Source organism: Bactrocera dorsalis, chromosome 2, assembly GCF_023373825.1.
Source record: "Bactrocera dorsalis isolate Fly_Bdor chromosome 2, ASM2337382v1, whole genome shotgun sequence".
In the NCBI taxonomy this organism is placed as follows: Eukaryota; Metazoa; Arthropoda; class Insecta; order Diptera; family Tephritidae; genus Bactrocera; species Bactrocera dorsalis.
In genome coordinates, this window is record NC_064304.1 from 6644848 (window position 1) to 6672091 (window position 27244).

Here is a 27244-nt window from a genome sequence, read left to right on the forward strand (position 1 = left end):
CTAAGACAAGGAACCTTCTCAATAATGGATTAAAATGGTTAAAAAAATTAATAGTGATACGAAAGTTTACGAATTTAACGAAAATTATTAGGGGTTCAATACAATTCATATGGAAGAACTCATATCTTAGAGCCCTTAGAACACTGCTGCGATTTTACCCTTAAACAATGGAGTATAACTAACGCAAGTTGGCAATACTATATTTTACTACGTGCTTACACAAAAATTTCAACAACATACTCGCACAAATACATAAATACATAAATACATAGTTCATCAATGGCCAGAGCAACAAAAACAAAACGCACTTCAGTTTACTGTTGGTGAACTTTCTTGCAGCCAACGCGATTGCAACCCCTGATGGGAGAACTTTGAAATTCTTGCAGCGACACATGCTCTCATTTGTGAACTCGGACACTTACTATGAGAGTATGCAGTCAAACTTATCGGCAGAGATGCCAAGCAGAACAGAAATATTTGAAAAATATTGTAATTTATAGAATTGTTTGTATATAATATTTTTTGTGTGGTAATAAAAGGCAGTATGATTACTGAAAAAATAATAATAATAATATTTAAAATTTATTTATTTATTTAATATTGAAATAATATGCAGCCCGTCGTTTTTATTTTATGAAGAGTTAGCTGAATACGAAAGAAATATGTTGGTCAGTAGTACCTTCAAAAGATACAATGTCAGTAGATTTATCTTTGCCTGACTTGGCATCCCTTCTGCAGAGTCAGTGAAAAATTGTGCCACGAGCGAATTAACTTTATCGGGCTCTTTTATATCTCTCACTCTCCCGCTCTCTTTCTCAGTGTGCTACGCTGAACAGCCAAAATTATACCGGATACAAGGCGGCAAACTGGAGCTATCCAATGGAATAGTGTGTGAGTACAAATGTAAAAAAATGTGTAAAAATCCATACATTCACGGAAAAGGTAATCGATCGATTTGTGACGAAACATTGCACTACATGCCCCTTTTTACTGCGCTTGCAACAACTAAAAACTCACTCAAACACGCTTTCGTCTATTTGTGTTATTCGACGCTTTGTGTTATTTGTTTTAAATGTTGATTAAAAGTTTATTGCTAATTTCTTTGTTTTTGTTATTTGTGTTGCGCTGATGAGTTCACCCCTCTAATTCACATTCGCTCGTATGGTGATAACTCTGTAAACGCATGTACATATGTGTGTGTGTGTACGCATATGTGTTAACAGTTAGTAGATATTCCACAAATATGCCGTTAGCTAGCTTATCAACCCCCTAACTTCTTGCAGCACGCATCGTTCACCGGCCACCCAGGCCCCCACCCATGCACGGACCTACACCAGCGCAGCAAACAAACGGCTCACCAACACACTAACTATTACACACACACACACATATACGCTAGTACCGTTCATATTAACTTTCACATTGACAGCTCGGCTCACTCCAGTGATAAAACAAGTCGACACCGCCACCTCCTTTCCTGGGCTTGCGAACGTACGACATAAATGTTGGAAAGAAAAAACAACAACAAAAACATGAGTCAAAAAAAGTATCAAAAAACGACCAAAAACAACAACAGTGTAAGTAAGAAAACAACAGCGAGAATGGCGACAACATTGGCACACAAAATTCCAAGTTTCACACATATGCGCACACACATACGCACACACATGTGTATGTAATCTATAAATACATGGAAATGAAATAGAAAAGCTCACAAATAAATATTAAATAAAATACGCCAACGTCTAAGCGTACAGTTTGTGAAAAGGAATAGGGTAAAAAGAGTGTTTTTTTTTCATTTTTGGATTTGTTAGTCAAACAATTGGAAACTGAACAAATGAAGCGAATCTATAAACATTTGTTCAGACATACAAACACACGCATTTGCATACAAATATTATATTAATTTCTACTTTACATTGTGTGAAGGATTTGTTTAAGCTGTGAGTTGGCTTTGCTTGCTATTAAAAAGTGGTTTGTAAAAAGTGCAGGGATTGCGAAGTTTTCGATTATGCGGACCTCTACATATTTCTGATTCTGATGTACATAGATTTCATACTTGAAAATTCCGAAAATGTACGCGCAGAAAACTATGTATTTATAAAGTCATATAAATTTGACAGCAATTCAAAAATATTCCTAGCAGTAATTCATACTGCCTTTCTAGTAAGTGAAGGGCTAACTCCTCACTAATTGGGAAAAAATATAACCGTAAAGTTCTAAGACTTCACTTAAAGGATTACTATGTTGTGTTCAATCCCTCTGTATTTGTCATAAATTTTGCTAAATAATTTTCTTTTGACCCACAACTTCAAGATCTTTGACAATAATAGTGTTCAATATTAAAGGGCTATACATATACAGTAAGAATTTTCAAAAAATTATTTTATTTTATTTTCTACATTAAGAATATTAATACATATGTATACTTAAGAATATGCACAGAAAATTGCATATCGTTCCGGTGAATATTTTCGAAGTTACATGCACATTTGAAAAGACGTTTCAGAGTGCTTGAAAGTACAAGGCCAATTTTTAAACGCGTTTTTCTCAAAATGGTGTTTTCAAAGTCGGTGACTAACATTACTCTAAAACGCCTAAACCGATTAGTTTCAAATAATAACACGAGCTTCTCAAATATATTTTGTAGTAATTAAACGAAGATTTTTTCTCACCCATAAGTATTTTTTTTATAAACAATTTAAGTGCGAAATTTTGGTAAAAAATCAAATTTTTGTAGAAAACACCATTTTGTCAAAAAATTGTATTTTGCTTATTCCCTATTTACTAGATTTAACATTACGTTAGGAAGATGGAGTCGTGTGTGGAAGTTCACGCAAGTGAGGAAAGTTCTCTGATTGCCATTCACTTGGGAGTGGCCAGAAACGATCTTTTATGATTCTTATATGCCTCAAGCAGCTGACGACTTTCGCTCTTAGTCAAGTATCTTCTGGGTAGCTAAAGAACATACGTTTGAAGGCAAGCTAAAGTGAGAAGGTGAAACATAAATCCTAAAAGGAATCAGTTCAGAGATATAGTGGTCACCGTAAAATGTCTTTTTTGAGAAGAGCTCACGGAGATCAGCTTTAGCTTCTTTCCAAATAAATTTTATAATAAAGTCTTAAATAAAAGATATAATAAATTTAAAATTTTTCTCAGAAACAAATCTTGAAAATTCGCTTTTTTCGCTTTCTAACTGTATATAACTCCTTAAGCACTTTATATAGAACGGATCCTGAATTTTACTTTCTATATTTGAGCTCCTACCATGTTTTTACAAATATTCTACTGTATCACTTCAAATTGATAAAAACGTTCGTTAATCCTTCCGATCAACAACCACTTAGATATTGTCTTGAATGTTTAGGAAACAGTAGATGAGTATAGCAATCCAAAAAGGCAGTTTTTCGGAAGAATAATAAAACCATAATAGTGTAAACTCAACATAAATTCAAGTAAAGAAATAGTTAGTAGCTGAATTGAAGTAGTCTACCTTTTTATATGGCAGATGTTAGATGTTAATGAAGATTACGAGGTGTGTTCAAAAAGTATCGCGAATTTTGTGTTTTTTCAAAAATTATTTATTTATTCATGAATATCATATCCCCTTCAAAGTAATCCCCATTAGATATTATAACTTGTGCCAACGGTTTGTGAGCAGGGGCGTTATCGTGGTGCAAAAGCCAATTTTTGTTCTTCCACAAATCCGAGCGTTTCTGGCGGATTGCTTCGCGCAAATTGCGCATAACTTGCAGGTAATATTCCTTATTGACCGTTCTTCCCTGTGGCAAGAACTCATGATGCACCACGCCCCTGCAATCGAAGAAAACTGTCAGCAAACTGTCGCGATACTTTTTGAACACACCTCGTATGTAAGAGTTTGATATGTTGAGCAAGTCTCTCCTACTTTAGATGAGCGCAAAGGGTTAACCAACCAATAATGGATTCTGGGAACAGTTGGTGGATACCTAAGAATATTTCTTTTCGCTAGAAAAATGGCGACACAATTTTTTTTTCAGAAAAAACTTGGTATATACATATAAGGAGGGAATGGGGTTTTAGTTTTTGTTTACCGATCGTGTCAAAATTTAAAATCCTTACAACAAAGTTGACGAATTTTCGAGTTTTTTTTATTTCCCCTTATGAAAACTTTAAACAAATTTTAAGACTTTAAAGCATTTTACCAATATTTAACGTTCTCAAAGTCGCTGCACCTCATAATATAAAATTACTGATCGTTTGAACTTTGAACGCTGTCTCTGAACAGAATTTACGAAGCAACGCTAGAGATTTTTTTTAATTTTTTGTTATTTTTTTTATTAACCAACTACGAATTAATCGGTTTTGTCACAAAACATTGCGTTTTTTCCTTCAAAATATGTTCCAAAAAGCGAAAATTTAAAACAAAAAAAACAGCCTGACCTTTAGCTTGGTAAAGCGTTTATCTAACGATATAATTTTGAATTGTTGGTTTCAGCTGAAGCTAGTATAGTTTCGAAAAATCTAAAACTTATAGTATAAGATGCCAAAAGAGATGCTTTCTAGGCACACTTTAATGCTATTGTCGATGTAAAGGTTATCAAATGTGCGCTCACATATTTTCTTTTAATAACCAAATACTTTCTTCTCAATGGAATCCCGCCTACTCTAGGTGCGAAGAAATATTTCAAAAGTAATTTGATAACACTTCAAATTCTTGAGTGCGTGCAATAGCTAATGCCCTACACCCTCACCACGCTTTCGCGCTTACTTTACCTGTTCTCTCGATGCAACAGCGGCATTCCTTGCTGAGCGATTTGCTCATCGTATGAAACAAAAAAACGATTACAATGAACGGCGCAAAAAACTTCCGCTGCGTTACTAAAAACTCATGAACTCATGTGCGATGCGCCGACTGACTGACTGGCTGAGGAACGCTACAAATATGCAGCGCGGTAATTGTGCGCCCGCTGCTTGGATCCAGCGATGATTTCAGCTTGGATTTCCACTTCCACTTCGACTTCGGCTATGATTTGTTTAATTTCCGTTGATGCTGCAACGCATTTCCGGCAGTGAATGGGCCACGATTGCGAGTGTAAAGGGTACGATGACAACAACAACAATTGCGATGGCACGATGACACAATGACGACGACGATTATTTACAAACACACATGCACACACGCATACATATGTACATGTATGTATGTGGTTACGCCAGCGTATGGCGTATATACGTACGTGTGTGTGTGTAAGTGATGACGTTATGAGACGTTATTACGTTAGAGCATCCGTGGCCGGGCTGACATGTGAGTATGAGCGCCGTTGCCTAGGCACGATGCCGCAGGTGATGATGATGCCTATGCTTAATCGAAAAAAACAGCGCGTTGGATAATAATCCAATTCAACGCGCGACACCGAAAGGCATACAAAGCAGCGCAGAAAGCCGCTGCTGTCACTACGAAACCGTTCGGTGGCAAATTACTTCGCGTATAAGTATGTAACGTGGTGTCGTCGCCGACTGCAATTGTGGGTGGGCGCACACTGGCCGACTGATGCGTGTACTTTCAGCCGATGCGTTGTTGTTTTTGTTGTGCTTTTGACTACTACGACTAGTACTACCGTTGGACGATGTCGCTAGCTATGACGATGACCTGGACGTCGGCGTTTAGCGATGTTGCTGTTGTTGGTGACTGCGTTGATGTCGGTGATGGTGGAATAGTATTTTCGGTTGTAGAAAAAAATCTCGTTGTAATTCGGTGGTCAATATAATTGCAATGCTTACTATCACTTCACTTTTCTTTTTTCGTGCTATAATTTATTGTACACACTTTTCGCTTCTTTTTCTTTGCTCGCCTCGCAATGGATTTTGCAGAGCAGAACCTGTACGTAATGCTTTTTCACTTGAATAATGACCCTTCAGGGAGCCTTAGTACACAATCACACATATGTACACACACACGCGCGCGTTCCACATTTACTATGCACACACTTTTCGCAGGCGAAATTCCTCGATGAATTTCCGTAATTTGCTATTTAATTTGTGGCGTTGGAAAAAATTTTCCCAACGCTTGACTAAATTGATTTTCTTGTTGTTGTACTAGTTTAGATGTACTAAGCAGGGAGAGGGGAATGTTGAATTTTGATGTGAATTTTGCTATGTGTGAAGCGAAGGAATGCGTCCGAGTGGCAGTGCGAGACTTTTTCTTATGCCTCGTACAACGGTTTTGTGTGACCACGAGATGGCTTGCGAGAGCATTTCGCATTCATATTTGGTCCTTTTACCCCGATTGCGAACTGCGAAAGTGCCTGCTGCTGCATACAAGTGCGCACACACACACAAACACGAATCCGGCGCGTTCGCTGCCACGCGAAGTGCTGCGATGCGTTGCGTTGCGATGAGACGCGGTGCAATGTCCCGTTTAGCGAGCGACTCGGCGATTTCTGCGTTGGCAAACTTGCGTACAACTATTAAAGTTACTTGTTAGATAAGCAAATGCTTTTTGCTCTTTGCTAACGGTGCATTGAAGTATGTAATTTACTATTAGATTAAAGTTAGAAAAAAAACGTTTTAATTACAATTCTGCAGCACTTTCTACACAGTTATTTCACTTGTATTGCAGCGCTGTGCGAACGGGACAACCTACTTCCCGTTCGTGTTTGCAGGATTTAATTTCAGTATAATAAAATATCTCTTTTGCCAAGTGCAGCCGCAGCAGCGTGAGAGTCCGTTTCAGCAGAGCGTCAAGTGCTGTGGGAGGCGAGAGTTGTACATTCGTATTGGGAGCGCAGCAAAAAATGGCACACACTCAGGATAATTTAAATGTAGAACACAGGATACTTATCATCTCATGCGGTTATCGGCGATCCCAAATTTTCATTTGCATTCGTTCATTAAAATCAGCAAACGAAAAATTGCATTATTCCACACAATTCTCACTGTCTTCAATAGCTTTAGACACGCACTTTTCACTTATTATTTCAGCACTACTGCTACCCCACTTTCGCCCAGTAGTGTACACAAACTTTGCTCGAGGAAAAGGTGAAAAATCGGCACTGCACCAGTAAGCTCTTTGGTTTTACGTAAAAAAAAATGTGTTCAACGTACTTATTTCCACCTTTACTTTGATTTTTGCAAGCTTGTGCAGCGTTGTAACTATGTTTTTATTGAATTTTTATCCACTTTAATTATTTGCTTTCAGTGGACGTCCGCGCGGCACTGCACCAATGCTCCGCACACGCACTCGGCTCAACTCGAAGTGAGTCCGAAAAGTATGCAATCATCGCGCAACGCTGTGAGCTATACGATTTTCTCGTTGGTGAAACTGCTGCGACCTGCAGTGGGTGGCGAGCGTGTGCAGAGGCCGCGACAGCGCGAGAGCCGGCGCTGACAGTTGCTGCTGCTAGTGGTTGTGGGGGTGGCAATGGTGTTGAAGTGTAAATGCGAGAGTTAAGCTCTTCATTGACTTTTGGGAGCAATTTTGACGGGTATCACGCAGTCAGGGTTGCATGTAGAAATTTAGATCATATTGGAAAATCTCACGAATTTTGACTTTCATGCATGAGAAGTTTGATATTTTTAAAATTTTTGAGAAATGTTAAATGTTGAGGAACCGAGGACACTTTATCACAAATACAATTGATATTGCCACATAAAAACCGGCTTTTTGATTGCGAACTCATCTTAAAATTGGACTTTTAAATGCGTTCTGGATGAAACCATCGTAGAGCAAGTTGGATCTTTAAATACGTTCTGGGTTTTAGCCTTTCTTTGACCCGATCCTAAGCTATTACTAATAACCAGCAAAAATAGTTTTGTTGTTTTTTACGGATATTAAAAATGAAGCGGAATATCCGGAACGAGGCAATAGATGTAACAGCAACAACACTAAACATTTATACATAATTTCCAATTGGAATAAACCAAATTATTAGAGAAAGGTACTCCGAATCATGCGAATATGATGATCCATATACCCAATTTCGATTAGTTCTGCGGAATAAGGGTATGATCGAAGATGACTCACACCTTAGAACAAAAGAATTATTGTATAGTCACTGATTTCACTCTCAAAACATTGATTTGCTTATAAAATATTTTCAGAATCTCGTCCTCTTCATCCGTATGGACTCTGACTTAAATATCTAATTAAAGGCTTTCGTAGATTTTAATACAATAAATTCATAAAGAAGCCAAAAATACGATTAGAAACAAGGATTTCAAGCAGATGAGTGTCCTTTTGCAATTCCCAACACTGGTTCATCTGCTATCAAAACCAGGAATTTTAGCGAAGACGCATACTATTTAAAGCGCCATCTAGGCTAAAATAGCAATCTTTAAACAATATAAATTTCTAAACTTAAATTTAAATACAATATTGATGGGACATAATTATGATTACATAATTTTTCAGAAAAAAATATATTTGTCGTCGTTAAAAATTGTTTGTATTAGAAACACTTTTCAATTCGAGTCCTGAGTTCATTTATTCAATACTTGAAAAAATGCGTTTTTGCTACACCCTGTACTTTGTTCCAATTAATTTTCGATAGTCAGCTGACAATAAAAAACAACTTTAATAACTTTAAATAGCATTCGGCTAAACGCAAATTATTGCAGCGTTGTCAAGGAAACAAGAAAAACAACATTGAACCAACACAAGAATTATAGTCGAAGCCTCAATTTTCCTTCCGGTGCAGTAATCGCCAAAAAGGATTCAATTTATTCTGGCCAAATCTGTGGACTTCTCTACGGATGCCGCACACCGCAGTAAGTTCCATATTGTAATTGCAAATGAAGTGTTAAATTGTTTTTGATGACCAATTGATGTTAATTGTATTTATTGCTTGCAGAGCGGCACCACGCCTTCGGCCAACAGATTAAAATATTATTCTTACAAGTGAACATACATATACTTTCGCACAACACGGCCTTAAATTACGCCTTATAGCATTTTCGAAACATAAAAATATTTCAATGGTCTTTGGGATGCTTTGAACATGTAGCAGCGAAGGATGTCGTTATCATATGACAAATCGGGTGTATAAAATAATAACTAGCAGGGTGAGTGGTTTATTAAATTAAAGTTTCGTTTTGGTGAAAATAGCAGCGTCTAAAAGTTTTTACACATTTTAGTCGATATAGCTAACAGATGGAATTAAGTGTTATGGTCATAGTCTGACATACATTATCATTATGATACGAAGCTATGATTGGAGTATACAGTATCCAGGCCATCTGAAATCAAAAATTTTTAGAAACTAATTGGCAGATAAACGCATTAATTTTCATTTATATGCTATTTCCTTTCATTTCATGTTTAGTACGCAAAAAGTTTTGTGCCACATCCTTGTTTGTAAATATCCGAACACACGAATTATTGGGAAAAAGTTTGAATAATTTTATCATAACATCACATTTTGCAACGCTTAAGTTTTTCAATAATTGGCAATAGTACTTTTCAACGCATTGGAGTGAAATTCCTAATTAGAGAGTTTGAAGGTTATTGTTCTGAAGATAGTGCTAAATGGCTGACCTAAACCATGAAAGACCTACTTCCTCTCTTAATAAGGAGGTATATTATACAACAAATGATATTATATATTAGTTTTAATAGCATTTTTTGCAACATTACAATTATCATATACCAACATTATTAGTTTATAAGCTTTTTCGACTGTTCGGCATGTGTTTTTTCAAGCAAAATAGGATTCTTCTCCTGATGAAAATAAAAACAAAATAGAATCATTGAAAAAATACAAGTATTCAATATTTATAAAATCTCAGCATGCGCCTTTCTTGTGTTGATCAGAAGCTGTGTAGATTTTCGCGTCTCAGCCTCTATTCGTCTATTGACAGATTTTATACATATATCGAACATACTAATTGGTTTGACATATAAAATCTATTTTTAACTATTATAATTATATACATACATATATGAAGATTCGAAGCGAATCCGTCCAGTTAATTTGAATCTCTGACGGTAAAGGGTTTATTAATGCAGATGATTTCTAAATGTATCGGTCAATTTCAAAATAATATGATCGTTATATTAAGTAATATTTACAATTTTATTATCAAAATAATCGTTCTCCAATTGGAACTTTTCGTGTGCTTTTTTTATGGTGGTAATAACCGTCCACCTGTGCTCTCTACTCGTTGAATTGTTGAAAATTTCGAGCGTACATTTGCTTTACATAAAGTTCAAGTGCCAATAAGACAAAGAACTGCTCGAGGTAATGAAAATATTGCTGCCGCTCAGGCAAGTGTTGCTCAAGATCGCAATTTGTCGATTCCAAGACGTTCTCAAGAATTGGGGCTGTCTCAAATCTCAACCTAGCGGGTTTTGAGAAAGAATTTGGACTTGCATCCATATAAAGCTACTCTCACTCAAGAACTGAAGCCATTGGAACACCGTAGACGTCATGAATTTGCTGATTTTGCCTTAGAACATACTTAAAAACGATAACAATTTTTTTAAGAAAATCATCTTCTTCCATGATGCTCACTTTCATCTGAGTGGTGCGGTAAATAAACAAAACTGTCGATTCTGGTGCGAATTCTATTCATAAATTATTCAGAAACAACCATTACATTCACCTAATTGACAGTTTAGTGTGGTTTTTGATCTGCTGGAATCAACGGTCCGTACTTCTTTCGAAATGAAGCTGGTGACACTGTCACTGTCAATGAAAAGCGGTATAGATCGATGAACTTTTATGGCCACAAATGGAAGAAGTTGATTTTGACATCATCCGGGGATACGTGCCACACAGCACGTACAACAACCGAATTACCGAACCGAAAAGTTTGGAGATTGGATTATTTCAAGAAATTGTGACATTGAATGGCCTTCATGAAATTGCGATTTCACACCGTTAGACTTCTTGTGGGGTTATATGAAGTCATTGGTCTTTAGCAATAAACCACACTCTCCACAAGCTTTAGATCGTGCATTACATGTGACTTGATTTTGTGAAAAAAGTACTCCAAAATTGGGTTCATTGAATCCGTTCCTTCAAAAGTAGCCGTGAAGCCCATTTGAATGATGTCATTAATTTATTAAAAAGACATTTATCTCAGTCAAGGCTCAACCATAAAGTTTGATGCGATACTTTCAAATATAGACCCTCAACACTCTCACTTCTAAATGGAGGAGCTTCATTGAGTGTATTTGCCAGGGGAAAGAGCATTTTTGATAAGCTCTTTTTGGCGTCGCTAAAAGTAATTATAACTTATCTGTTATCTCACCAAATCAAAAAGAATAAACGAACTCAACGGTTTTAGTGAGTTATACAAAATTATTGAAGCAATATCTAAATTAAAGCGTTTTTTTTAATGCGGTTGAGTTTAATTTCAAACTTTTCGCAATTAGTAAAGTTTTACTTTGTGTGGGCACTTAATTATGACTATAAGTACTTATGTATTATGAAATGTATATTTTTCACACTGATATATAATATATTACATACATCCATATACATATCCACCTGCCACATACAATTCAAAACTGAGTACTCGTATAAAAAACTTAATTCGAGAATGTTTTAACGCTGCTTTGAGAAAAGTTGGACGAAACATACCTTGACATTGCACAGCATGAGTTTTCCTTTGCCACCACTATCGCCTATTAGGAATTGGGCTGGTGCGGCGCATTAAATGTGCGTGTGCCTTGCAGCATGCACCAACGCACATCGCGCCATTGCCACTGCGAGGGTGCGTTACTGGTGTCGTGCCAGGTGTAAAAACACGGCCTCGCTGTAAGTTTGACGAATTTGTTGTGAACGAGCGTTGGCCTTTTGCGGCGATCCTTGCGTTTCGCGCTTGGCTGCTTCGCATTTTTATACCAGATTTCAATACACGCCACAATGATAGCTGTCCATAGCAATAAACGTCATGTTGTGCGTTTGTTATATTCAAGATATATCTATGTATGTATGTATTCATACGTATACATAACCAAAAATAATTTTGTGTAAAATTGGTGGGAATGCAAGCAAACCTTTTCAGAAACATCGTAAGTTAGTAACAGTTTTCGCTGTGCTAAAGTAATTAAATTTGACACTTTGTACGAGTAGACGTAACATACATTTTCGCGATTTTTTTTCCCGTATAATTATTTCTTTTCTAGAAAAACAGGGTGGAGTACTTGTATATTCTTAAGAACTGCAAAAAAAAAGAATTTATTCCAAATTTGTTTGTGTTTTGCTAAAAATTTATTGTCTGAAAAACATTTCACGTGTATGGGTGCAAATGACTTGAAAAACCCTTGACTATAACCCAGCAAACATTTTATCCGTAAACTGTAATATAGTATATGTTATGTTAGGAGAATGAAGGCAATATATGAAACGTTATTTCCGAAAACTCGTTATTTAAGTCGAAGTTTGCTGGAAAACACCCTTGAAAAAATTTGACAATTTTTGAGAAACTGAATAAAAGCTTTCTTTTAAAATCAAATCTTCATCATAGATATTATAATTTCGAAAACTCACTAGCTATTACACCAACTCTTAATATTTCACCTTTGCAACTAGTAAAGAGAAAACGCGAATTTATCTTCAGTTGGAACATTTATTTTTTTAGATATATGACAAAACTTTCTATGAAGGCCTGTATTATTCAAAATTATTGGGGTTTCCTCTCTAAATATTCGACTTAGCAAAAAAACCCGTATTTTAGTGTAGCCACCATATATTAATTTGTTTTATGATGAATTGTTGGAATTTATTGATATTACGGTCGTCATATTTTCTGTCTAAATAACAGTTTTCGATATGTCGATTTCAAGTTTTTTGCGCCTTTTCCTATTAGGTTAGGTTAGATTAGGCTAATCTGGTAGGCCAATGAGCCACGCATAGACCAGTTTTGCTCCTTTACGATTCCAGGTGGAGTTCCGTTATTAGGTCCATGAGGAGTAATCATCCTTAAGGATGCCTGCACTTGACGGGAATTTCAACAGACTCTATGGCTTTACTATCAATATCTCTTCCAGTGTATCATACCGTGGGGATCCCAGATGCTTACAGCGAAGTCGTGCCAATTCGGGACAAGTGGACAGGAGTACTCCATTGTTTCTCTGGAGCCTTGCTCTAAACATTTCCTGCAGTCTTCTCGATTTGTCATCCCCATTCTTCGGACGTGTGTCGGCACCAGACAGTGACCAGTTGATATTCCGGTCTCTTCTATCGATTGCTAATAGAATTCGTGTACTTCCAATCTACTTTTTTGACATGACTTTTGCAGTTTTGCACCCAGGTAGCTCGTTCCATCGGGTTTAGGGTTATGATTTTCTTTACCATACTTCTGTCCACATCCTCGTATATACAATACATATTTTTCCCAATATTGATCACGTTTTTGCATCTTAGCCGTACACCATTCTTGGAAAACTCGTCCACTATTTCATTGCCCTCGATGCCTTTTTGTCTTGGCACCCAATAGAAGTGGAGTTGCTTACTTAGGCAACAGGTTACACTGCTTCCCTGCTTCCCAACACTTCTGGCCGATATTCGATATTCGAGGTCATGTCGTCCGTGTTAGCCAGTCCAGCTTGGAAAGTATTCGACGCAGCACCCGCTGGCGGAAGCAGAGGAAGAGAAAGACCTCTACTCCTTGAAAGACCAGGTGGAGAAGGGGCTGTCTTGTCACACTTGTGTGTGAAGTGCAAAAACAACGTAATTCTCCCTTTCAACGAAAAATATATCAACATTGATTTACCGTTACATACTGGTATAACTCTTTAGTGCTGTAAACGTGAGTTTTCGCTTTACTGGGTTGGCTGAAAAGTCGAATTTCGTATACCAAGACTTGACCAAAAACAACGCCATAACCGTTACTCTTTTTGATGAACTCATTATTTTACGTCCGCCTCTGTGGCAAACCCATTGAAGAAAAATAAGTAGCTGAAAGAAATTATTTTTATTAATCGCAGTATGGTGAGTTACCGGAAATTCTGGTGTAACTGAAAGGAAATTTCGCTGTCGACTGTACATTAAGTAAATAAAGTGAACTTTTGGGGTTTATTAGCCTTGCAGTACGTTCTGTTTTAGTTGTTTTTTTTATTGCTTTTTTTTTTTGGTTTTCCCTCAATATTCAGATGAGGGCATAGGACTATCGAGTATTTTTTCATTGGCCATATGCGTTGCCACTAGTTTTTTTAACTACATTCTCTTACCCCTATTTGACAGCAACAACAACGACAATTTTCAACTAATACATAACATACTAGCTACCTAGAACTCAGAAGTCCACATATCGGCATATGTATGTATGTAGACATGAATATGCATGCAACTATCGGTAAATTGGTCGGCAGTAGCTTGCCACCTACTTGCTACGGCTTATCGAGTGAGCAGGTTGGCCCGAATGCAACTACAACATCTGCAGGAGCTATTAGAAGTGCAGCTGCTATTGTGCGCTGACACGAACTCGTATGTATGTGTGCATGTGTGTGTGTGCAATAATGCTATTACCAATAAGAAAACATTTGGGGGGATGTAGACAGAGTTTGTGTGTGTGTGTGTTAACGGCAAACGCTCAACGACGCTTTCGTGCACTTGTATTTAGAGTCCTGCCACCAAAGGCTTGCACTCGCGCATGCAACTACATATTTACACATGCTAATATATACATATTAATATGTACATATATCATGTGTGTGTGTGAGTGCATTTTATGCAGGTCACATGCATTATGCCGTGTGATAATTTCATTCAAAATGCATCAGTTGCACATACTCTCTCTAACGAAGCGAAAGCCAATCGCTCACCGAAAGCGTCGCACATTTCACTGCCAAATCGAAATCTCAAGTAGTCGCGCAGCGTTTTGTTTTCTTCACCAATATTGTTACTGTGGTATTTTCTATTTATTTGCTGTCAAATTTTACATACTTCTTGTGTCATTTACGACTTCATATGTGTGGGTGTGTGTTATTTTCGCCTGCGCCAAGTGAGTTCCCGCGTTCAATTCGCCAAGCAATTTCTTCAGCGCGCTTTATTTGATCAATAATTCCAATTTTCACCACAGCATTTTATTACGCGCTTCGTTTACACCGTGCCGCGCCTGTCAAACCCCACCCACAACATCAACAACAACAACCGACCAGTCTAATGCCAGTCAATCGCGTGCCTACGCGCATAAAATCCGCATAAAAAATCATATTCAAATACTTACCCAACAAACATAAAATCAGGCACACAGTCTTAAAGGAAATATTTGTGAGAAAATCTTATTTAAAAAAAAAAAATTAAAATTGGTTTGAAAATCGCTTCTTGCAAGCAAAGTGTACTTTTTCTCGATCTTTCGAGCATTTCGTTCAACAATCGCGCATAACTGTATTGATGGCCGAACTAAAAGCTAATTGGGTGCAAATATATCTACTCAAGTTCCTACATACGGATATGTTTGTATGTGTAGGAGTGAGTGCAAACAATTTTTTCCCCATTTTCACAAGCAATGCACCGACGCGCTGGCACTTTGTCAATTGCCGCTGATAGTTGCATTTGATTTATTTACTGCGCTGCATTTCCTTCCGCCAACACGCCGACACCTCAGCAAGTGTATGTGGGCAAACAAAAAGGGTGATTTCGTACCGTTAAATTATTATTGCTATCGTTGTTGTTGTTGTTATATTTTATACTGACTCGTTTACTGTTTATAAACAAACTTCAGTAAACAAATCATGAGGAAGCCAGCGGCAGAAGCGCATAATCAAGTATCCTTCCGTTGTCCCTGGTTGCCACCCACATTCATTCACTTCGGTTGCCTTGTATTTGTGGCGCGTTTGTTTTAGTGAATGCGTGGTCGCGCGTTACTTGCAAATATGCTTGAAAAATTATAAATTACTTAAATAAAACAAATAAAAAAAATAAATAAAAAAATCGTTGTATGTGAAAAATTGTGAAATTTTGTTTCCAGCGAAGTCAATTAAAGATAAAATATGAGTATGTACAACTGTGTTGAAGCAATGAAATGAAAGTAAAAGTTCAAATTTATGTTTTTGAAATATTTTAAGGATCAGCACAACAGTTATTGATAACACTACTCGACATATCGGAAGGAAAATTTTGCGACTGATATGGAGTTGAGTATTTGAGGCGTCCTGATTACGAATTTGAGTTCAATACAAAAAACCTAAATGTTAGGAAAGCTTTACTATAATTTTCGGTTGTAGCATTCTATTAGCAAGAAACAGCCTCTGGCATCACGGATGCTAAGTGACTGTAAATTAGTGTAATTTTACTATTCTAAAGCAGAATAGACACACAGTTTCCAATTGTGCTTTTATTTTATATAAAATTATCCACGAAGTTTGCAACAGCCAAAAAAACGTCGGAGATCCTATAAAGTATATCGTCACCTAAAATGCAAAATAACGTACCATCACTAGAGACATTAATCCATCAGTGTAAATCGAAATTTTGAAATTTCCAGAACGGAAGCAAGCGAAATTGCTGTGCTACACGAACTGATACAGCATCGTATCCATAAACTTCACAATTTTCATTGGTGGCTTGCGTGGCATTCTTCCCTTTTTTATACAAAAATTTCAAAATATAGCGAATTTCTTCATTATTTTCACTCATTTTTGTATAACTGAAACTTTTTTTCAATTTTCCCGAATTTAATTTTCTTAGAAGCTTAAAATCTCACCTTTCCAACACTATACGGTATGACACAATGTGATTGGAAGCACTGGAGATATACCTACGACTGCAACGACATTGACAAAATACTAAGACTTGTTCGACTTCCAAATATTTTGGTTATGATATATGTATGACAACGATTTTCGATTTTGTTTTTTTAAGATACGTTATTTTGCATTTTAAGCCACTACATATATAAATGCTGATGACGAGCGTGATAAGTTGAGTCGATTTAGCCATGTCTGTCTGTCTGACCGCCTGTATATATTCCAACTAGTCTTCAGTTGTTGTCGAAATCGCCGTTATCGGACCACGAAAGAATCTAACTGCTTTACAAACTGAACTATGTATATAAATCAAGTTCAGAATTTTTTTTTATTGGACAAGATTTCTTTTCAGGAAATTTGGCTTAGACTACTGTCCAAGACAACTTTAACAGCTGCGAAGAAAGTTTTAGCCGAGTTAAGAGTCTCTCGTCCGAGGCTGTTCTGATCTTTTCAATGGTAGTGTTTTTTACGTGGTGAGTCCCAAATCCAGCGCACAACCCTGGAGAGGGATGTTTCGCCTTCTCACTTTAGCCCACCTTCACCTTCGGATGTCTTTTTTTTGGCTACCCATAGGATACTTGGTCGAAGACTGGATTTAGGGAGCTGCTAGAGTCATATGTAAAAGAATCGTTTCTGGCCACTCCTAAGCGAATGCCGCTTAAAGAACTTTCCTTACTTGTTTGACTTCTACTCTTGGCTTCATCCGCCATTCAAACTGACCGATCAAAATCAAGTTACATATGTATAATACATTAAGAATGAAGAAAACTGAATACTGCCTTTCATCTTTCAAGGAATTTAAGCATTAAAACCAACTTATCTGTGATTAAAACCTCAAATAGCCGCTTTATACAAGGGCCTTTTCTAGATTAGACTGCTAGCTTTTGAAAGGCATTTTTTGCCTTATACAAAAGAAAATATTTATTCATAAGTTTACACATAAATTAAAGTTTAAAGCTTCAACATATTAATAATGATGATAAGTTTCTCATCTGGATTGGCCTCTGAAACATTGAAATTCTTTACCTCAGCATTTTGTTTTTGTTTTTCTTCAAAGTTAGAGATAATCTTCATTCACTACTAGCGCAACCTAAATACAACTTTCTTGGTATTTTCATAAAGCTCGGGCAATTCAATATTTTATTTTCACATTTTAAGGTTGGTACGCAGCTCTCAAGTAATTGCTCAAGAACAAAAATACATTATTTCTCAAGTAATTTTGACAGCTGGTTACGCATTGTGAATGATCCACACAAGAAGAGCAAGAGAGAATAAACAAAGTAAACAAACTTTGTGCGTATGTATGTATGTATGTGTATGGTAACACAAATATTTTCATTGAGATTTAAGGAATGTTGTTGATGATTGGTTGGTTTTATACAACATTTCAAAATGGAACATACTTTATAATAATGATTTCAACTAATTTAGGATGAATTTGACGATTACTTCGAATTTCCTGCAAGAAACAATTGTTGATTTGATGTTTCTTCGCAAAACCAGGTTTGCCATATTCACATTTTATTGAAAAAAGTATTAAAAATTAGTACTAGCTTTCTTAAGAGCTGCGTACTAGCACAAGTAACTTTATCGCAGGAACGTTTCTGGACCGTTTCTTAAGCGTTTTTTTATATGAAGTTTTTACGTTTCTTGAGAGCTGCGTACTAAGCTTTAGATGTCAGTCCTTATATAATAATTTTAATTATACTAGTTGAGTTTTTGATCATAACCAGTCTTTTCTGGCAATACATTTTACAAAAAAGGAACGTTCTCCAAGAACTAATCGAAGTATGGCAATATCTCACAGAGCGGGGTGAGAATAAGCCACTATGATCACTAACATTTAAACCTACATAATTTTGCAGTCATCTTAAACTAAAAATACTTAACATTCTGATTTTTGTGATGCAGAGTTCTTAAAATTTAAAAAACTATGTACACCGTGCGTCACCAGGTTAGCACACCTTCAACAGCCTAAAACAATTGCTTCTTATTTTTTTGTTATTAACCTTCCTTTCACCTACTTTATTGTTTTCTAGGTTTCTCATCCATATATGAACGCTAAAGAAATCATGCGATAAGAATGTACCGTTGTAAGGTTTTCGCTATTTTCTGTTATTTTTTACAGAATACGATAAAGCACCGATTTACACTGCCTGGGGTTTAAGGGCCTAACGTCGATTTATTGCAGTTGGCGCCATAGTCACTTAACATCAAAAGAATAGAAAAGATGTAAAGATGGTCGGCTTGCAAAGTTTTTAAGGAGTTATATAGTATACCGTTAAAAGGCAAAAAAAACGAAATTTACAAATTTTTTTCTGAGAAAACTTTAATTTATTGATCCAAAAATTAGTACTCACATTATGGTATCTTTTAACTGTAATTTAAGACTATTAGTAAAAGTATTTATTTGGAAAGGAACAGCTGATCTCCGGGAGCTTTTTTCAAAAAAGACGTGTTGAGGTGGTCACTATATCTCTGAACTGAATCCTCAGAAATTAAGAAAAAATATTTCGTTAAAGTAATGTTAAATCTAATAAATGAGTCGAAGGAATTAGCAAGATAAAATTTATCTTTAAAAAAAAAAGGATTTTTTTTACCAAATTTTCGAACTAAAATTGTTTAGAAAAAAATATTTATTGATTAAAAAATTGTTTATATTAATTACTAAAAAATATATTTAAAAAGCTCGTGTTAAAATGTGCGACTAATCGGTTTAGCCGTTGTCGAGTAATGTTGGTCACCGACTTTGAAAACACCATTTTGTGAAAAACGTTTGGAATGCATTTCCAAGCCTTCTGAAACGCCTTTTCAAATTTGCGTATAACTTCGAAAATACTCACCGGAACGATATGAAATTTGCTGTGTGTATTCTTAAATATATGTACATTGAGAAAATTAAATAAAAGAAATTGATTTTTGGAAGAAACTACTTTTACTTTTGGTTTTAAAAATATCCGGAAATAAAAGTTGTTTTGAGCATTAGATGCTAACATAATTTTCATAGAAAAATTCGCAAATTTGTTTACGTTTCGCACCAAAAAATTTAGAAAAAAAAAAACAATTTGTGACACGCTTCTGTTAGGACTTTCTTAAGCGAAACCCAACTTTGGGAAGCGTCTCATCACTCTTATTATTTCGCATATTATTACGACGCAAATAAATTTCTAAATAAATTGGTGATTTTTGTTACTTTCATGCGCCCACACTACGTCCACCTGCTTTGTGCGTGTGTGTGTGTGCTATACAAATTTGTACAATAAAAATGCAATTACGCCACAAGTTGTATAATACAACAAAAGTGTGTGCTGCCACCTTTGTACCATACTGCGCCGATCGGAAAGTATTTCAATTAAAGTTGAAAATGTGGAATTCGGCATTTGATGTGCTCTCGTATACCGACAAATGTGCGAGTTACACAGATTCGCTGGCAGAAAAGCCAACGCGACGTTCTTGCGGCGTCCCTAGCGACGGTGTCAGGCGTCATGGGAACGCGGGGCTTCACGGTGCTTCACGCCGGAACACACCGAGTGGGTGGGCGCAGCAGAATGCCAGAATGCCAAGATGAATAGACGAAGGTAGCAAAAAATACCTGCAAAAGTTTAATTTCATAGCAACACCCCAGGTGAATCGGCAATTGGAAGTCATCATTAGCAACACCCGCACTTCCGCCAACGCACACATACGAGCGCATAAATCTCACCCACAATGCTCGGTTGTGTGAATTGTGTGCGCGCTTTTAGGCGCATAACGCTTTTGTCGTTATAACTTGTATTTTATATACCCAAAATTTCATTTGTTACTTAACATTCACATATGTGTCTTATTATTATGATGCCCCACTCAAATGCATATATTTTTTTCATTACAGATGTAATCTTCAAAGAGAAACTACCAAATAATTTGAACAAAGAGTTGCCTTCATTTATGTAAACTAAGATCTAGTCAAGAGTATTTTAGCACAAAACCACAAAATAGCGCTCAAACAAACACAGCACCTAAAATAATTTATATACACACAACAACAACTTTATACACACTATATATACATATATATAGTACGATACGAATATAGTAATAAAGAGTAGAAAATAATTAACCAAAAAACTAAGAGCAACAAACATCGAAACCGAGCACGAGTGCGTGTTGTTACCAGCTATTATGACCACACGACTTGCAACACAGCGAAACTTTATACTCTCAACGAATGCGAATGTGGCGCCAAACGCGGTCGATGCCACTGCAGCCACGTCCGGTGTCAACGCGACCGTGGACGATGTCAATGTTGCAACCGTGAATGTATTGTCAACACGGGATATCAAGCATGAGGAGATTGCCACCGAAATCGCAAATGCTTGCTCATCCTCGTCGAATGCCGAGCACTTTGAATATATCGATACGACGGTGGACGTTGTGTCCGCAGCCAATATGGAGGATGTCATCACACAAGTATGTAACCCTAAACCTTACCCACATATTCATTTGTGCTACAGACATATATACACATACATATCTATTTGTGTTGCTATAAATGTCATTTCAATTGTTATCATTTTGATTTGTTGCAGCAAAACAAACTGGTGGGCAATGAACAGAATGAAGCCGTGGCGCTTATCAGCGTCGTGGTGCCGATGGATGCCTCCGATTCCACTGGCAGTGAGACACATGTCAATATGTCAGATTTAAGTGCAATTAAAGATAACGCTGACTTGTCGCAACATGTGGCCAACGGGCAAGTGACGCTAGTGCAGGCGCAGACAGCGGACGGTGACGAGGGCACACCACAATACATTACCGTTACAGGTGAGTCAATCAATCTGAAATGTTAACTCAGCTACCTTTATTACAGTAACTATGAATCAGTTCGTGATATATTGAAAATGTTATACAGAAGGGGGGTTACTCAGGCATTTTAGTTTTAAAAAATATGAATAACGTTTTTAGATTGTATGTGGCAGAAAACTTTGGTGGTATTGTAGTTTAGAGAAGATTTTTGTCTAATTTTTGCACTAGAATCTTCGTTTTTATTGGCGTAGACTCCGCTTACGTGGTTATAGCCATGTTTACAACAGCACGCCAGCTTTTCTCCCTATTCGCTGCTTGGCGTCGCTTGGAGATTCCAAATGTAGCCAGGTCCTTCTCCGCCTGGTCTTTCCAATGGAGTGGATGTCTTCCTCTGCTTCCCGAAAACTGCGTCCAATATTCTCAGAGCTGGAGTGTTTTCATCCATTCGGACGTCATGACCTAGCCAGCGTAGCCGCTGCCTTTTAATTCGTTGAACTATGACAATGTCGTCGTATATCTCGTACAGTCACCGTTCCATCGACTGCGATATTCGCCGTTGCCAATGCACAAAGGACCGTAATACTTTCGCAGAATCTTTCTCTCGATAACTCGTTTCGTCGACTCACCATTATCCATGCCTCTGCACCATACAGCAGGACGGGGATGATGAGTGATCTTGGAGAGTTTGGTTTTTGTTCGTCGAGAGGAGACTTTACTTCTCAATTGACTACTCAGTCCGAAATACCGAAGTAGCACTTGCTTGTATTGATTATTTTGTTTTAGCTGCATATTTATTAAAATTCTCCTTCAATAACACTTATTTGTCCAATGTAAACGGGGTAAATAGAAAATACAAAAAAAAAAATTATAATCCTGTTATTGTTGTATTTGTGAGACGGCTACGTCTCAGATGGTCCATCCGTTTAGTCCAATTTTCGATGACTCGTTTGAACATTTTGACTAGTAACTAGTATTTTGCTCCAAGGCTTAAATCGAAGTGGGATTGTCCGGAAGGAAGAAATTTAAGAGTGTGATATCACACGACCTTGGCCGCCAATCGACCGGCCCAAAAAGTGAAATTATCTGCTCACCGAAGGGTTCTCTCAATAAACCCATTCAAGTGATGCGATATATGGGAAGTGGCGCCGTCTTATTGACACCAAATGTCGCCGAGATCAGTTCAGAAATATGGATCGGTGATTCCACCGGCCCACAAACCACACCAAAACATTGTATTTTCTTGATGAATGGGTTGCGTTTCGTCCCAGATGTCCCAGGGGTCTCATCGCTATCGCTGAATAAAACGTCGGCTCGAAAACGTCGGATCTCCTTGGAACTTTTCAAGAGCCCATAGAGCAAAGCGATTTCTCTTAGGAAGGTCGAACGGCTTCATTTCTTGCACAAGCTGTATTTTGTATGCTTTCAATTTAAAATCTCGACGTAAAATGCACCAAGTCGTTCCATACGTCAGTCCGAGTTGCTACGAACGGCGCCGAATCGACTCTTCACGGTCTTTTTGTTTACACTCACCTACGGCTGCTATATTTTCCTCACTGCGTGCTGGACGTGGTCTATTCGATCAAATATTATCCAATAATTAATGCTGGGTCTCAAGATGGATGCGAAGCGCGCGAAACACATTCTTTACAGAACGTGAATTTTCGTAATAAAGTTGAAAGATTTGTAAACGTTTTCACTTTTTATATTCTCCAACAATTAGTAGAAACACAGATTCGGTATGAAGCTTTTGAGTGGCTTTAATTTTTTCCGCTACTTATTAATTTTCCGAAGCTTAGTGTGTAATCTATAATTTTCAAGCAATTATTCAAGCATTTTAAGATACACTTGGTAATACTCTATCTATGCTACTAATGAGCCCAGCTGCAGTAGCCCACTAACTGTTATATAGCACCGGTCTTAGAACCAGCGAAAAGTTAAACAAACAATTACCAGTGAAGCATTAATTAATCCGACCAGTAACTTTGATCTGGAATACACTTGCAGTTGCCAAACGCGTTTGCCAGCAGCCGCCGTATCTCCCGCTTCGCTTCATCCGTTATACGGTTGTTTGTATCTACTTACAAATGTTGATATGTGTTCGTGTGATTGTCAGTTCGGTTTCGGCTCATTGTTGATATCACAATTAAAAGGACTTAATTTGTAATGAATCTTACCTGCAACAATCGCGCTGCAGGCTGCAAAAACGTACACGGCGCACGTGTGGCAACAACACAGTCGAGCGGTGTAGAATGACACAAATGTATCTCATTTTGCACCGCAGCGCCATGCCCATGCTGCGCCGTGAAGGGTTACACTCTATTTGTTATGACACCCAGTCGATAGTGATGCAGTGGGCTCTACACACATACGTACACAACGGCGGTTCGCAGGTTTCCGCCAGCGTGTAATTATTATATTTTTATTTCCCAAATACCACATTGCTTTTGTCCCTGGCTGCACTCAACGCGCGTTGTATCATGATGGCTGTATCATAACATAGCGGTTTCATTCGTATCAGTGGCACAAAGCCTTCAGGTACGCGCTCTGCCTAATATTCACATACAAGTGTGTATGTGTGTATGTACATTATAATAGGTGAATTGGCCGGCCTCACCCTCCCAATGTTGTGCTGATGTTGCTGAACAAGCTAGAGATTTGTTTAATAAGGGTTTTGCGATTTAAACACGATAATTGTTGTTGGCACACTTTTGAAGGTTTTGTTGTCTGTCTGTCTGTTGGTGTGTATTTGTATGTATACATACATATGTTTGTTGTGTTGTTTGGCACTTCTCAATCAATATTGTTGTCAGTGATGATACTTGATTTGATTACAAATCTCCACCCCATCAAATTATGCGCACTTTTTTGAAGTATTGTAGTTGTTAACTGATAGCGCTGCCCTCGACGCGCTCATTGACGGAGTGAGGCGGCGAGTGAGCGTTTCGTCGACTCGCTAATAACCTCCCGCAGTGCGCAGTGCGCTTTAAATTTGTTGTTCTTGTTTTTGTTATTCATGCTTAAAACTTACCTACAAACAGCGGAAATATTTCACCTTTGTCCAATAAAAGACGATTTGTTGACAGCAAACAACAGTAGGACAGTGGACTGTTTTTATAAAAAATTTAATAAATTTTATTATGATAAACAGCAGTGAGAATGCATATTTGACACAATCTATTTCAAACCTTATATAGGATTCGTCCTCTTTCTTTATATCCATAATGCTTTTGGGGTTATAATGGTTGTTACAAGTAGAAGTACTGTTTTCAATAGTCTTTTTTGACAGATCAAGTGTCATTCGTTCCACGCTATCATGTTATTTTTGTTCAGTATGGCATTTTATCATGGAAAGACAAATCGTTCAACTTTATTACGAAAACTCACGTTCTGTAAAAAATGTTTTTCGTGCGCTTCGCTCAACTTTTGGTCAATATAGTCGGCCTACTGAGCGTATTATTTGCAACACTATCACCCATCTTGAGACCGAGCATTCATTATTGGATAATATTCGACCGAATAGAAGACCGTGGAGAGTCGATTTGGTGCCGTTAGCAGCAACTCGGTCCGACGTATGGAACGACTTGGCGCATTTTACGTCGAGATTTTAAATTAAAAGCGTACAAAATACAACTTGACATCGCTTCGCTCAATGGGTTCTTGAAAAGTTCCAAAAAATCTTACGTTTTCGAGCCAAATTTTGTTCAGCGATGAGGCCCATTTCTGGTTCAAGGGGTATGTGAAAAAGCAAAATTGTCGCATTTGGGACGAATAGCAATCTGAAGAGATTCAAGAACTGTAATTTTATCCAGGAAAAAACAACGGTTCGTGGGCCGGTGGAATCATCGGTCCAGATTTCCTCTAAAATGATGCCGTTGAGACCGTAACGGTCAATGTCGACCGTTGTCGCGCCATGATAACCGACTTGTGATGCCTGATCGTAACCTCGGGGACATTTGGTTTCAACAAGACGACGCCACTACACTCATATCGCATCAATCAATGGATTTATTGAGAGAACACTTCGTTGGGGGAAAATTTCACGGTCGATTGGTCCCCAAGATCGTGTGATATCACAACGTTAGACCATAAAGTCTATGCGGACAATCCCGCTTCGGTTCAGCCCTTGCAGCAAAACATCACGCGCGGCAATCACCAATTACAAGTCGAAAAGCTCAAACGAGTCATCGAAATTTGGACTCAACGGATGGACCATCTGAGACGTAGGCACTCATAACATAATCTTCAAAAAATAAATGCTAAAGGACGTTCTTTCGAATGATAATAAACATTCCCCATTTAATTTAAATGTTTTTTCTTAAAAAAAGTAAGAAACCTCGAAATGGATCACCCTTTACTAAAAATTATTCAAGAACAGTTGAGTTTTAATTTAGTTACCCATTATTTATTTCACAAAATCCCATTTCTTTTTTTGCTGAATTACTAATTTTTACTACATATTTATCTTATTTTATGACACTGTGCCTGTCACTACCCTAACTATTGTTGCCAATACTATATGTTACTGTTACGAGTATATTAGCGATTACTATGTTGCATACTGTAGCCACAGCTGAATCTGCACGGCCTGATTAAATTGGGCTACGAGTCATTAAATCATTAATGCAGAAAAGCTTAAAATTTAATCTAACTGCTTGTAATACTCAACAAGAATACACAAAAAAGAGTATATTGTAGCAAAAACCTGCTATTAAAAGCAGATTACACCTTTGTGCTCGTTTTAATATGGGATGAGTGTTTTATGCACATAAACACCGCCAAATCTCTTCGAGCTTACGCGAAATGAGACGAGCACGTGCGTTCTTCACCTATTTCATATGCCGTCAATGTAGCATATAACAACAAATGGATATGTATAACAGTACTTAGATATCTAACATAAGTGTGTAGTTAAGTTGTTGTGAAAGCGATCAAGCATTACACATGTTTGGTTTCATTTAATTGTTCGCCCAAACATCAATTGATTTAGATAACATCGGATGTGACATTGTGCGCCCTCCTGTAAATATTTATTATTATCAACACATAAAATACACAATTTTTTCATTCGCCTGCTTTGAAAACATATTTTCATATTGTATGGCTCACCCCTTGCCGCTACTACACAAACAACATCGGAAATCTCACTCGAATTCGCAGGACAATAAGAAATCGTAGAAAATTATCTATCTTTTCACCTCTTCTTCTATTCCCTCGCCTAACTGCGCATTGCTGCATTTCAAAAATAGATTTGTGCAGGAAATATCTGTGTATATATGGTGTGTCTATGATATCTTGATAATAACTCACCCGAGTGAAATATGGCAGCACGACCTTTCGTTGGTCAAGTCTTTGCTTTCATAAACGATTGTTCGATAAGAGTACTTCAATGGCTGCAGTTGCTTATCAATTTGTTGTATCTATTATAGCGAGGTACACTTGTTCGGTTTAAATATAACAATGAAATACTCACTTTTTTGTTGCATAATTTTTTATTAACTGCCAATTCTTCTTTGCTCGGAGGCTGAAGAATTTTAAATTTTTAGAAGGGGTTGAGGTTCATTACCTTGTATCAATCGAGCTTTTAGTAAAAATTTCTGTCCTTTTTCCGTTTTCTCCTAACAACTCAACCCACAGAAGCCGCGATTTAAAATATCGCTCGAAGAATATGCTTAGGTTCTGATAAATTTTAAAATTTCTAAGTAAAAAACCAAGCCCACATTCGTTGTTTATTTAATTTGATTTGACCTATAAATAAGATATACTAAAAAAACAAAGGGAAAT

At 37.2% G+C, this 27244-nt stretch overlaps 2 protein-coding genes across 7 annotated transcripts in view; one reads left to right on the forward strand and one right to left on the reverse strand.

Moving 5' to 3' along the window:
* The window catches only part of LOC105227040 (rho GTPase-activating protein 100F), a 101011-nt gene extending 93763 nt beyond the window's left edge, over window positions 1-7248 (reverse strand). For all 6 annotated transcript variants that reach the window (XM_049450389.1, XM_049450393.1, XM_049450388.1 and 3 more), the window contains exon 1: window positions 4756-7248. The gene's annotated coding sequence lies outside the window, so the exon portion shown is untranslated. The remainder of the gene's footprint in view (window positions 1-4755) is intronic.
* Window positions 7249-8548: 1300 nt separating this feature from the next.
* Window positions 8549-27244, forward strand: part of LOC105227524 (DNA-binding protein RFX2) — a 38098-nt gene continuing 19402 nt past the window's right edge. The window contains exons 1-4 of the mRNA XM_049447526.1: window positions 8549-8748; window positions 8832-9042; window positions 20550-21127; window positions 21247-21481. Of these exons, the coding sequence (XP_049303483.1) occupies window positions 20840-21127; window positions 21247-21481 (523 nt within the window). The 5' untranslated portion in view covers window positions 8549-8748; window positions 8832-9042; window positions 20550-20839. The remainder of the gene's footprint in view (window positions 8749-8831; window positions 9043-20549; window positions 21128-21246; window positions 21482-27244) is intronic.